The sequence below is a fragment of the Salvelinus namaycush genome, chromosome 34 (genome assembly GCF_016432855.1).
Source record: "Salvelinus namaycush isolate Seneca chromosome 34, SaNama_1.0, whole genome shotgun sequence".
Classification (NCBI taxonomy): domain Eukaryota; kingdom Metazoa; phylum Chordata; class Actinopteri; order Salmoniformes; family Salmonidae; genus Salvelinus; species Salvelinus namaycush.
The window spans coordinates 27,760,722-27,775,196 of NC_052340.1; the positions used below are offsets into that span (position 1 = coordinate 27,760,722).

Sequence of the window (14,475 nt, forward strand, 5' to 3'; positions counted from 1 at the left end):
TGGAATGTCTGAATCCTGGATGTCTTTCTGGAATGTCTGAATTCTGGAATGTCTGAATTCTGGAATGTCTTTCTGCAATGCAAATGTGGTACTTGGACATTTCCAAGAATGGCAAGGTAATACTGTATCAATCTGGGACATCCAACAAGAGCAGGCTTTTAAAACTGTTAAACGTATTCTTCATACATAATTATTACTTGTAATATTTTTCAAGATCTTCAGTCAAAATTACTCTTTGATCTTGATGAATCAATCTCTTAATTAACGTCTAGAATAATTTGTGTTTAAGTCTTAATTCCAAACACACCTCCACCAGAGAAGTTTAATGTGAGAAATGTATACTGTTTATTTCAATAAAAATAAGCATAAGTGAGTTATAGATGAAAGGTTTTTATATTTTAAATGAACACGAGCATTTCACAGGTCCAATTACAGCTTCTAATATTCTATTTTGTGATTTTATGTAGGCTAAAGAGTATTTAGTAATGTCATGACTGACCAAAGGCCTATAAAATGTCACAACACCAATAATCAGAGATGTCATCCTCTTTGCTTTAGATAATTACTCATTAGTTTGGCTGGGAGGCAATAATGTGTGGTTTGTGCCCTATGTGCCTGTACCTTTCATACAAAAACAAAGCAGACCTGCCCCCCACAGTCTTTTAACTCTTCATAAAAAACATGACATAGAAATGCATACATTTTGTTTTTTCCTCATATCTTTCCTGGAATAGAACCTCTAATAACCTTCCTGGAATAGAACCACCAAAAAAGTGTTAAACAAATCAAAATATATTTTATATTCTTCAAAGTAGCCACCCTTTGCCTTGATGACAGCTTTGTACACTCTTGGCAATCTCTCAACCAGCGTCATGAGGTAGTCACCTGGAATGCGTTTCAATTAACAGGTGTGCCTTGTTAAAAGTTAATTTGTGGAATTGCTTTCCTTCTTAATGCATCTGAGCCAATCAGTTGTGTTGTGACATGTAGGGGTGGTATAGAGAGGATAGCCCTATTTGGTAAAAGACCAGGTCCATATTATGGCAAGAACAGCTCAAATAAGCAAAGAGAAATGACAGTCCATCATTACTTTAAGACATGAAGGTCAGTCAATACGGAACATTTCAATAACTTCAAAAGTTTCTTCAAGTGCAGTCGCAAAAACCACCAAGCGCTATGATGAAACTGTCTCTCATGAGGACCGCCACATGAAAAGAAGACCTAGAGTTACCTCTGAGTTAACTCATTAGAGTTACCAGCCTCAGAAATTGCATCCCAAAAAAATGCTTCACAGAGTTCAAGTAACAGACACATCTCAACATCAACTGTTCAGAAGAGACTGCTTGAATCAGGCCTTCGTGGTTGAATTGCTGCAAAGAAACCACTACAAGGACACCAATAAGAAGAGATTTGCTTGGGCCAAGAAACACGAGCAATGGACATTAGACCGGTGGAAATCTATCCTTTGTGCTGAAGAGTCCAAATTTGAGATTTTTGGTTCCAACTGCTGTGTCTTTGTGAGACGCAGAGTAGGGGAACGGATTATCTCTACATGTGTGGTTCCCACCGTGAAGCATGGAGGAGGAGGTGTGATGGTGTGGGGATGCTTTGCTGGTGACAATGTCAGTGATTTATTTAGAATTTAAGGCACACTTAACCAGCATGGCTACCACAGCATTCTGCAGCAATACGCCATCCCATCTGGTTTGCGCTTAGTGGGACTATCATTTGTTTTTCAACAGGACAATGACCCAACACACCTCCAGGCTGTGTAAGGGCTATTTGACCAAGGAGGAGAGTGATGGAGTTCTGCATCAGATGACCTGGCCTCCACAATCACCCGACCTCAACCCGATTGAGATGGTTTGGGATGAGTTGGACCGCAGAGTGAAGGAAAAGCAGCCAACAAGTGCTCAGCATATGTGGAAACTCCTTCAAGACTGTTGGAAAAGTATTCCAGGTGAAGCTGGTTGAGAGAATGCCAAGAGTGTGCAAAGGGTGGCTACTTTGAAAAATCTAAAATCTATTAAACTTTTTTTGTTACTACTTGATTCCATGTGTTATTTCATAGTTTTGATGTCTTCACTATTATTCTACAATGTAGAAAATAGTAAAAATAAAGAAAACCCCTTGAATGAGTAGGTGTGTCCAAACTTTTGACTGGAACTGTAGGTCCATGGAGAGTTATGTCTTGTGTGCTGTGTATTGTAGCACTTCAAAGACAATTCAGTGTGTGAATGAAAACTACAATACATTTTACTAGTTGTATCACATTTAGTGCTCTGTAGGATGTTGTGCAACCAATTTTCAAACACAGTAAACTAGCCACTGTCTCTACAATGAGAGAGACAGTGATTGAGTGGCTACTTTATGAACTAGAGTGCATTAGCCCTGTTGTAGAGAAAGTGTATTGATTCTGAATGATGGTATTTGGAAGGTGCAGTTTTAAAAGGTCACCTTGGCAATATGGGCGTGGCTGTCAGATATTTGATAATAGTGGAAAGGGGAGATGATTATTTCCGTCACTGGTTATCTGTTGGGACATACAGTACTGCAATGCTACAATGGGCTTCTTCCCTTTTGTTCTTGGGTGATAGCAGTACCTGACTATCTGCTGCACTGTGCTCCTAGTTACATAAGGAGCAGTACCTGACTATCTGCTGCACTGTGCTCCTAGTTACATAAGGAGCAGTACCTGACTATCTGCTGCACCGTGCTCCTAGTTACATAAGGAGCAGTACCTGACTATCTGCTGCACCGTGCTCCTAGTTACATAAGGAGCAGTACCTGGCTATCTGCTGCACCGTGCTCCTAGTTACATAAGGAGCAGTACCTGACTATCTGCTGCACTGTGCTCATAGTTACATAAGGAGCAGTACCTGACTATCTGCTGTACTGTGCTCCTAGTTACATAAGGAGCAGTACCTGACTATCTGCTGCACTGTGCTCCTAGTTACATAAGGAGCAGTATCTGACTATCTGCTGCACTGTGCTCCTAGTTACATAAGGAGCAGTACCTGACTATCTGTTGCACCGTGCTCCTAGTTACATAAGGAGCAGTACCTGGCAATCTGCTGCACCGTGCTCCTAGTTACATAAGGAGCAGTACCTGACTATCTGCTGCACTGTGCTCCTAGTTACATAAGGAGCAGTACTTGACTATCTGCTGCACTGTGCTCCTAGTTACATAAGGAGCAGTACTTGACTATCTGCTGCACTGTGCTCCTTGCTACATAAGGAGCAGTAGTTGGTCATTTGATGCACTGTACTCTTAGTTACATAAGGAGCAGTACCTGACTATCTGCTGCACTGTGCTCCTTGTTACATAAGGAGCAGTAGTTGGTCATTTGATGCACTGTACTCTTAGTTACATAAGGAGCAGTACCTGACTATCTGCTGCACTGTGCTCCTTGTTACATAAGGAGCAGTAGTTGGTCATTTGATGCACTGTACTCTTAGTTACATAAGGAGCAGTACCTGACTATCTGCTGCACTGTGCTCCTAGTTACATAAGGAGCAGTGCCTGACTATCTGCTGCACTGTGCTCCTAGTTACATAAGGAGCAGTACCTGACTATCTGCTGCACTGTGCTCCTTGTTACATAAGGAGCAGTAGTTGGCCATCTGCTGCACTGTGCTCCTAGTTACATAAGGAGTAGTACCTGACTATCTGCTGGACTATGCTCTTAGTTACATAAGGAGCAGTACTTGGCCATCTGCTGCACTGTGCTCCTAGTTACATATGGAGGAGACTATTATTGTCAGTGACTAACTAGGATGCAACCTTAATCTTTTGGGACATACAGTTATTGTAATTAAGTACAATGGGCTTCCATTTGTTCCGTTCAGTACTCGGCTATCTGCTGTGCCTTGCCCCTATAGTTACGTACAGTAGGTCTAATGCTAACATAATGGGGGAAACTGATGGCATTTACCATGGTGGTTGTGGCGTCTCCCACAGAGTAAACAAGGTTTCCCTGCTAATAACTGTTGTGTTGAAGATGATGAACAAAGCACTACTGAATGCATGGTAGTCTAAACACTGTAATAGTGCCGGGTCTCTCCTTTGCTGTATAGTGAATCCCTCCATTTGTCCTCAGACTTAAAACCATTTGCCATGAAATGTTCATAAGAGAGGGAACAGATTTCTTTGGAAACAAGATAAAGGTCATAGTCAATATGAACTCGTGTTCCTGTTTTGAAAGGCCTCAGAGTCAGGGTCAGTGATACTGTTGACATTTCTCAAAGCTGCAGAAAACATCAAAGTGGATGCATCAGAGAACAGAATTTATCTTTTCCTTTCATTTATTTTTTTCCACAGTATGCCCTCCAGAAATGTTTACTACGAGACTATTTTCTAATGTGCATATTTAAGTCTGAAAAGAGAGACCGGAGCTTGGAGGCTGAAACACCAATGCAGAAAATATCAAACAAAAACCCACAGAGAGAAGAAAATTACAGTCTGGAGTCGTCATTTATTTACAATATATTAAACTGTAATGCAAAATTATTACTTATAACAAGTGGTCATTTTGTTCAATAACGAAAATAAACATGAGCTATTTTGAAAGCTAATATGAATCAATACAGATATTTATATATATAAATATTAATGTGTACAGTCAGCAATGTTATGTTCACTAATTTCTTTGTTTTCATTTTTTCCCCCAGGTGTTTTATGATGACTCAGGTTTAAGAGTATCATACAACGACATCATAAAACAGTTTAAAATTCCTTTTAAAAGTCACGTTGACTGCATAGAGCAGGGTTTCCCAAACTCGGTCCTGGTTTAGGTTTTTGCCCATGCACTACACAGTGGATTCAAATAACCAACTCATCATCAAGCTTTGGTTATTTGAATCCGCTGTGTAGTGCTAGGGCAAAAACCAAAACATGCACCCGGCACAGGGGCAGGACCGAGTTTGGGAAACCCTGGCATAGAGAACAAGGGGATGTGATAGACGAGTGTCTTTAAAAATCATGTGTAATACAATCACACCAAACTTATCCCTTCACGCAGAGTATCAACAAAATCGTTTCGGCCCCACTTGCCATGTACAGATGGATAATACACATTTTGGCAGGCCTGCTAAATTCATTAATGCTAATTCATAAATACTAAAGAGACAGCCGAAGGGTTCATTGTAACACCAAGCAACTGTAAAAGCGTGGGTCTTTAATATCTTCCTGGTTAAACTGTTGCGCTGTTATAAAGGGTAGCATTGGTTCAGGACAGAATACTGATGAATCCTACATGACAAATAGGCTTCAGAAACACTGAAAAGGATTTGAATGCATTATATCCAGTTTACAGAGTGGTGGATTTAACATGCTGGTTGAGGACACCTAATCCTCACCATGTGTAATCCAGTATGGTATGGTCAAAACGTGGGTGTTGAAGGAGATATAAACTAAAGGCAAACCACCATAAAGCATGGTGTTGAATATCATTCCCTTTGGAAAGCAAAGCACATCAAATGGAGAGAAGAAAACAAGTGAAAAGCATAAGAACAACCACAATGACAGAGAAAAAAAAACAGCTGAGCCAAAGACCCTCCCCCAAAAGCATTTCTGCAAAGTACTTAGTTCAATTCAAGTTGAAATAAAATGAGACAAAGCATTTCATAGGGTACACTACACTCAAACCTCCTGGAAATCATGTTCTTGATGGCAGCACTCTTGAAAACAAATTCTAATTTTATTTCAAACATCAAAACAAAAAGATTTAAAAAAGAAGAGAAAGGACTAAACTTTCATCACAAGCAGTTTGGTGCTGCAGCTCTCTTCTGTTGTCTTCCTGTTAGGAAACATTATTATCCTGCAAAAACAAGTAATAAAAAACAAGCAGATGAGCCGATGAAAGCGTCTTTGTTCGGTGTGGCGCAGCGTGGCACTGCAGACAGAATCTAAGCACAGCTGTAGAGGACCCTACTTATATCAACAGCACTTCTCCCAAAAATAAACTCTGGTCTTTTTTACCAGGACGAGCAAATAAGAAATAACACAGTGTACACACCTAGTTGCAACAAAGGCTTTTGGTATTTATTTTCTCCCTCTTTTTTTCTTTTTTTCTTTTCTTTCTTGTCTCCCAATGCAGTGATAAAACATCAGGGAACATAGCTACAGTTCCTTGGCTCAGTTACAACCATGATCATGATAAAATCTAGGAAGGAGGAGACGATGGCTCTAGCCAAGCAGCAGCTGTCCTCATGCAGCTAGCAGAGACAAGAAAGACAAGTCATTATTAATGGAGGTGCTGTTCAACTGGAGGGGCCAGATCCAAGATGGAGACACACAGTCACATGTGACTGGTGAAATACATTAAGACAGGGTTGGCCCAGTGGAGAGCGAGAGAAACCATTGGTGTTGTGTACTGTACACTGACGTACTATGGCACCTTCTCTAGACCTTAGCAATGCAAGCTGTTTTGTAACAGTAGAATAATAATGACAGTCATAGTATCATTGCCATGTTGCAGGGTTAGAAGAACAGAGTAGTTGTGAGTGTGTGCACGTGTGTGATAACAGCACAGTGTGTCCAATCGTGCACCACTGGGGCCCTCTCAACATGCAGCGTGTGTTAGCTGGTGTGTGTGTTAACTACGTTGTCTCAGAGGGCTTGTCTTCACTGTCACTGTTGTTCAGGTAGCTGCCACGTGTATATCTGGAGCGGTAGGACCCTCGAGACGCACCACCTTCTTTTTGTTCTTCCTCCTCTTCTTCGTCAGATTTGTCCAAGCAGAAACGTCTTCGGCTAGGGGGACTGGAAGGAGAGAGAAAGAAAAAGGATCAAAAGACAATTCCTGAGGATAGTTGGGACACAGTGGGGCACGATAATTACCAAACATCGATCCAATGTTCTTATCCTTTATGTAATGTTAGACATTATAAATGTACACAAACACATGCACAGATGCATACTACTGTAGCTTTAGTTATAAAACTAAAGTAGGTCCATTTGTATACCATTTTTTAAACTAAAAAACGAACTTATTACACAGAGAGAATGTGATGGATTCTGGTTCTGGTTTGTGGTTGTGGTTGAATGAATCTGCTATGCGCACATTGGCTTCCTCTCCAAAAACAGAAGAATGGCACACCTACAGTGCACTGGCTGGCTTCAGTACCCTCTCTCTGTCATTAGATAGTCTTCCTGCAGCCTACCGCTATTGCTAGTCTGAACGGGATTTAACATTCAGGCCTGCTTAAATAATGCAAACCTAGTGTTAATTACTGTCAATCGGGCATCTAAAAAGAACTTGCTGCTTGTGTAAATCGATGCAGTGGGTCTAATTACGGCCAGAGTTAATGGGGCTGCAGGGGAAATCTATGGTGGCCGTCTTAATTGACGACCCCTGGTATTTTCTTATTTCCGGGGCCATAAATCAGGCTGACGTTTGGGTGGAGAACTAGTGAGCAGCACTACGGCTACACCCACGTCAGCTTTGTCTTTTCCTCCGATCTAAGCCCCTGCTGCTGGGCTAATCGGCATTGTAATGCATCCACAACACGCTTATCTCTCCCCCACCCCCTCTCTCTGAATTACGGCAGTCTAAAGCAATGTCACAATGATTGCCATTGAAGAGATGCAAATTCAAATTGCTTTCTGATGAGCTCTCGTGAATTAAGGACCTCAATTAGTATTTAGGAATTGAGAGTGTAAATAGAAAACAAAAATGTCTTGAGATGAGCCAAGTGAAATTGTACATCTCTACAGTAATGATGATGCACTGTTGAAGCCCTAACAGGAATAGGTCAAGTAAGTCAAAGTGATGCATCATTCATAACACAACTGATGTGGTATTAGGCTCTCAAAAGGTGACTGGATATTTAGGTTATATTATATTGTACTCAGGAGGAGAGGATTGACTGAGCAACCTCTCTGTGGTTAGACCACCACACCATGCAGTGGACACACTCCTACACTCCACACCAGGCAACAGGCATCACCTACTGCCAGCCTCAGTCACTGTCCGGTCTGTACAGATACTTCATCATCAGGTTGTCCACTTTCTTCTTCCTATTCTTCTCCTCCTTCTTGTTAGGAGGGGGCTGCCCCTCAGCAGGCGTCCCCGCCTCCCTCTCCCCCTCTGGGCTAGGGGCCTGGCGGCCAGGGGCTCTCTTCACGCTGTTGGTGCTTTTGTAGGAGATGGTAGAAGCACCAGAGCTGGAGCCAGACTCTGAGTCAGACTCTGAATCCAAGGATGAGGATGAAGAAGACTCCTTTTTGGACGTCTTTTTGGACTTCTTGCCTTTGTTCTTGGAGCTGCCCTTCTTGCTGCAGCGGTCATCATCGGAGCTGTCTGACTCAGAGCTGTGGCTCCTCTTCTTCTTCTTGCCTTTGCTCTTCTTTCCACTGTGGCTGCGGCTGCTCATACTGCTGGAGGACCTCCTACAATCCACGGCCGACGCTGAGCGTCTCAGACTGCTGGTGCTGCGCCCGCTGTCCGCCCTTCTGTCGCCTCTCCCCCTGACGCTAAGCACACTCTTCCTGTCGTCCTCTGTGTCGTCCTCTTTCCTCCCTGCCTCGGCCTCTGAGTCTTCCAGGCTGGTGCGTTTGAACTTGATGGGTTTGAAGTTGAGCACCTCGTTGATGGCCTTCTCCAGGTCGGGGTCCAGGTAGTTGCGGTGGCTGACGGTGGCCGGCTTGATGTCCGAGGTGTCAGGGAGCTCGTTATCATCTCTGTAGGAGCGGGCGGGTGGCGGGGGCATGGACAGGCTGCGTCCCGTGGAGGAGTGGGGGCTGTAGGCCGAGGAGCGCTCAGTGAGGGCCACGCTGTGCCCGTCCTCCATGTCATCAAACTCGCTGAGGCGGCAGCTGCGGAAGTCAGATATGCGTGAGTCAGCACGGCTTACGCTGCCAGGGCTCCTGCCCCCAGAACGACGACTAAGAGAGGGGCTGCTTGGGCAGCGACCACTTCTTCCATATGACTCGTCCGTACGGTGTGCGGAAGTGCTGCGGCGGCTCAGGGGACTGGACATACACAGGCTGATGGTCGACTTGGTGTCGTCCTCTGGGCTCAGGCCACAGCTCGTGGTGGCAACGCAGGCCCGGCTGGGGGCCATGGAGGACACGGTGGACTCTTTGTCGAAGTCTCCCCAGCGGCTGTCCATGCCCTTCCTAGCCCTGCTGGTGGCTTCAGTGTAGGCCTGGGAGATAACCGAGCCACGGTCATCATCGTTCCCAGTCTGGGACTTCCTCCAGGAGCTGGAGCTGACTGAGTAGGAGTCATCCTGGGGTGAGGAGCATTTGGGCTTGGCCTTACGGAAGGAGGTGATAGACTCCTGGGAGTCCTGTTCCTTCTTGAGGGAACTGAAGAGGGAGCTGTCGTCCCCTTTACCTCCGATGGAGTCATTGATGTTGGAGCACTTCCTGTAGCTCAGGGAACTCATCACAGACAACGGCCTGCTCTGATCTACCTCTTTCTCTTTGCTCTCTTTGTTAAACTCTTTCCATTCCTTACCCTCTTTCCCTTCATTTGCGTCTACGTTTACGGCAAATCTAGAAAGAGGAGGGAGGGAGGGAGGAGTGGCAGGACAGAAAAAAGTTGAAGTAGAAGGGAGGAAGTGGAAGAGGAGGAAGAGAGAAAGAATGATAGATGAATTACAAACTTAAAAAGGAGAGTGGAATGATACTTAACAGGAATAAGATGAGCATAGATTGAACGTAGCAGGAAGAAAGTAAAGACAAGTAGATATAACAATGATTCAAATTAATGTGGGGTAGAGAATGTCTGTTTGGATTCACAACTTCAACACAGAAAAAAAACAGATGCACAAGATACAAATTTAAGATATGTACTGACTCGAGAAATACCCTCAAACAAAATGTGTTGTCTTGTTCTAATCAATTCCTTTATCCAAAATCAAAGTCTCTGTTTTGAACTAGTTTAGTAGGGGGGTATTCATTTGAATTTCATGTGTGTAAATGTTACAAAGAATTCCAGTCAAGCATCTCATTGTGGTTAAATATGTTGAGAGAGCTGGACACACACAGCAAGAGAGCTGGACACACACTTCCCATGTGTGTGTGTTTCCGTCTTAACAAACACACAGAACTGAGATCAAGGAACTGAGCTCTCCTGAAGGAACGGAGGATGTCTGTGGGGACACACAGTTAAGAGAGATTTAAAAACTCTTAAAAGTATTTCAAAGCTGTGAGCAGCTGAAGTGGGGGTGTGGGACAGTTACATCTTCTGGTAAGGAGACAAATCTAGGGCAATCGAAGCTGTCAGACACATCCATTAATCTCAGGGAGAGGGGAGAACGGGAGAGAGAGGGAGAGGAGGGGGGAGAGAGGAGGGGTGTAGGTATGCATGCCAGCTGGCCACCGGGCATGTCGATAAAACTGCCAGGGAGGCGGCTGTCATCAAGGCAGTGACAATAAAAGACAAAGAGGCTGGAGGAAACACCAGTAGTAATAATAACACCTCCCTATGTCTAGCCAAGTGTTCCAGTCTAATTGTTTTATCTGCATTGGGAGCTAAGTGCTAGGCTGGACCACGTCAACATCCTGATAGGGATGGACACTAAAACCAGTTTGGGCTGCTTTGTAAGCAGGCGGAATGTGCGTGTGTGTTTAGCAGTGGTGAAGACAGGACTTTAGTGGTGAAGACAGGACTTTAGTGGTGAAGACAGGACTTTAGTGGTGAAGACAGGACCTTAGTGGTGAAGACAGGACTTTAGTGGTGAAGACAGGACCTTAGTGGTGAAGACAGGACCTTAGTGGTGAAGACAGGACCTTAGTGGTGAAGACAGGACCTTAGTGGTGAAGACAGGACGTTAGTGGTGAAGACAGGACTTTAGTGGTGAAGACAGGACCTTAGTGGTGAAGACAGGACGTTAGTGGTGAAGACAGGACTTTAGTGGTGAAGACAGGACTTTAGTGGTGAAGACAGGACTTTAGTGGTGAAGACAGGACCTTAGTGGTGAAGACAGGACGTTAGTGGTGAAGACAGGACCTTAGTGGTGAAGACAGGACCTTAGTGGTGAAGACAGGACCTTAGTGGTGAAGACAGGACGTTAGTGGTGAAGACAGGACTTTAGTGGTGAAGACAGGACCTTAGTGGTGAAGACAGGACCTTAGTGGTGAAGACAGGACTTTAGTGGTGAAGACAGGACCTTAGTGGTGAAGACAGGACGTTAGTGGTGAAGACAGGACTTTAGTGGTGAAGACAGGACCTTAGTGGTGAAGACAGGACTTTAGTGGTGAAGACAGGACCTTAGTGGTGAAGACAGGACGTTAGTGGTGAAGACAGGACTTTAGTGGTGAAGACAGGACTTTAGTGGTGAAGACAGGACCTTAGTGGTGAAGACAGGACGTTAGTGGTGAAGACAGGACTTTAGTGGTGAAGACAGGACTTTAGTGGTGAAGACAGGACTTTAGTGGTGAAGACAGGACCTTAGTGGTGAAGACAGGACGTTAGTGGTGAAGACAGGACTTTAGTGGTGAAGACAGGACCTTAGTGGTGAAGACAGGACGTTAGTGGTGAAGACAGGACCTTAGTGGTGAAGACAGGACTTTAGTGGTGAAGACAGGACCTTAGTGGTGAAGACAGGACCTTAGTGGTGAAGACAGGACCTTAGTGGTGAAGACAGGACCTTAGTGGTGAAGATGTGCCATACTGACCTGGAGCTCTTGAGGCTGCCGTCATCTGAGAGGTTCTTGGTAGATCGCTTGTTTTTGGACAGCCAGGACTTGACCCCGTCCACACAGTCTTCAATCTCTGAGTCAGATGAGTTTCCCTCACTGTGTGGAGGGGAGGGACAAAACACAACATCAGTGGGAGGAGAGGGTGGAAGAGAGGAGTAGAGAAAAAGAGAGGTGGGGAAGAGCTGAAAGAGAGTGATGGAGCAAAGGTATAAAGAGGAAGATGGAGAGGTGATGGAGGGAGGGGTGAGAGAGGAATGGAGTGAAGTTGGAGAGGGGGAGAGAAGGATTCTGTAGTATTGGAAGTTAGTGAGGCCACCGAGGAGGACCACATAATTGAATTAGGAGAGAAGACAATAGAAAACCACATGCACTAGATCACAGGAGCGCTAGGAAACACACACAGCCGCACTTGTTGTCACTGTTAGGAGTGTTATCACTGTGGCCCTGTGGTTAGCTGGCAATGGGGCACAGTTTGTCCCCCAAAGAGGACTCAATTCCATTCACTCTGATCCAAAGCCACTCAAGTTAAGGTGGAGCACAAGGAGAGAGACCAGGAATGGGATAAAGTGGAAAGTGAAGAGAGTGGGCACAAAATGTAGGGACTTTCACTTTCATCTCACCCACTTATCTATTCCCTCCACAGCCCCCAAAGTTGCAGTTGAGCTCTTGACAAAATGATTTGGTACACAGCTTGGGTGCTGAGCTGTTTTCTCTCTAAATTATCATTATGGCGTCGACAGCCTACTGCGAAGCATGAGGAGAAATGGAGGGTTGTCAGAAATTTGACACGGTTGAAAAGAGCATGACACTCATTAAGTGCCGTCAGAGCCCAATGCTCATGTGGTGCTGCGAAATTAAGCTGTTACAGCTTAATAATAAAACTGAGACATCGATTGGGGGTGGTTCAAAATCTCCACATCTGCTTATAAAAACCTCTTATCTTGCTGTGGAGTAGAGAGAAAATAGCTTTTTCAGCACTTATACTGCAGCACAAGACCCACCAGCACATACAGTAGCTACAATTAAAATCGTTAAGAGGCAGAGATACAAAAGCATCCCCTGATCGCAGAATGGTCATAACTAGGCCGCTCTGTTTTAAACTGTACAATAACTTCAAATACTAGGCACTAAGATGGCAGTGTTTAGAAGGGAAGGAGAAGGTTGGGAGTCGAGATAAAAGCATTTCTCTAGGAGGGAAGCTGTAATTAACTTTGCAGGCCATACCTGGCCTATTAGACAATGTGGGGACCTTCAGTGAGAATTGTTATTGTGACAGAGTGAGCGGCGGCTGGCTTTGGCACAGAGGCCTTGTCAATATGGGGGCAAAGAAAGAATGAAGGAGACCTGGGAAAAAACAAGCTAAAGTTAGCTAACCGGTGCAGACAATTCCATGGCTGTTAACTCATCTCCTCCTCCGAGATAATTAAAAAAAAATATATATAGAAAAATCTCTTCTATTTGTGTCTTTGTTGGGCTTTGCGAGTCAACACCTCCCCAGCCTCTTAAGATTTGTCTTTTATCCGTTCACTTATCTGGCAACATACTGCTTTGAAGAACTATCGCCGCCCCAAGAATACTAAGAGCACTGATGTTGCTTTAAAGAAACAAAAAAAGAAAAACCTAAATAGATATTTAAGAATCTTTTTTGGGGAAGGCTGGTATTTTTTTCTCTTGACCCTGATTACATCACCAGGGAAAAATTACATTAGCTGTCATTTTGCAAAATCAATGTCAAAACCCTCCATACAAAATAGTCAAAAATGCATTAATTCAAGGAGAGAATTTCCTTAAGCACAATTTTTTTATTCATTTATACAAGTACAATCCTGTTGAGATTCAAATGTTTTTGGGGGCTGAAGGAGATCTGTCCACGACTTGAAGGATTTGCTTCTCTTTCCCCTTGTGCATTTTGTCCAAGGAGGAGCCAGTGGGTAAATGGAGGTGATGCATTCAGATCACAGAGGCCTTCCCTCCCCCGGGCCGGGGCCAAAACAAAACCGACGGGCCCTTTGTAATCGAGCGCTTCACACATGGTGTCACACACGATTTATATCCTTGACCGCCATACCATTAGTTAAGCCGTGCCGAGAGCCCAGGGGAGGCAAACAAACACAGAATGTGGAGGGAGACATTAATTGTCTGTGACAATCTGCCTCCATTGGTTGTACATCTCTGTTACACACTATTACATTCATCATTAGCTCCTATGGATCCTCTTCTGCTCCCTCAGCCCTGCTCCTCCTTGATGTCCCTGAGTCTTCCAAGCGTCTGTGTTGATGTTAAGAACATTTGGGCTTTTATTAGGCAGCTCAGCCTAGACAGCAGCTCCCTATGGGAGTTCAACACAGCCAGCCAGGCATCAAATCAAATGTTATTTGTCACATACACATGGTTAGCAGATGTTAATGCGAGTGTAGCGAAATGCTTGTGCTTCTAGTTCCGACAGTGCAGTAATATCTAACAATAATATCTAACAGTAATATCTAACAATTCCCCTAACAACTACCTAATTTACACAAATCTAAAGGGGTGAATGAGAATATGTACATGTAAGTATATGGATGAGCAATGGCGAAGGTGCAATAGATAGTATAAAATGCAGTATATACATGTGATTAGAGTAATGTAAGATATGTAAACATTATTAAAGTGCCATTATTTGGAGTGCATTGCATAAAGTGACTAGTCATCCATTTATTAAAGTGGCCAGTGATTGGGTCTCAATGTAGGCAGCAGCCTCTCTGAGTTAGTGATTGCTATTTAACAGTCTGATGGCCTTGAGATAGAAGCTGTTTTTCAGTGACTCTGTCCCAGCTTTGATGC

At 44.1% G+C, this 14,475-nt stretch overlaps 1 protein-coding gene across 1 annotated transcript in view; it reads right to left on the reverse strand.

Moving 5' to 3' along the window:
• Window positions 1-4,456: 4,456 nt before the first annotated feature.
• LOC120028392 (unconventional myosin-XVIIIa-like) overlaps window positions 4,457-14,475 on the reverse strand; it is a 198,208-nt gene continuing 188,189 nt past the window's right edge. The window contains exons 39-40 of the mRNA XM_038973626.1: window positions 11,629-11,748; window positions 4,457-6,762 (exon numbers count right to left, since the gene is read on the reverse strand). Coding sequence (XP_038829554.1) covers window positions 6,600-6,762; window positions 11,629-11,748 — 283 coding nt within the window. The 3' untranslated portion in view covers window positions 4,457-6,599. The remainder of the gene's footprint in view (window positions 6,763-11,628; window positions 11,749-14,475) is intronic.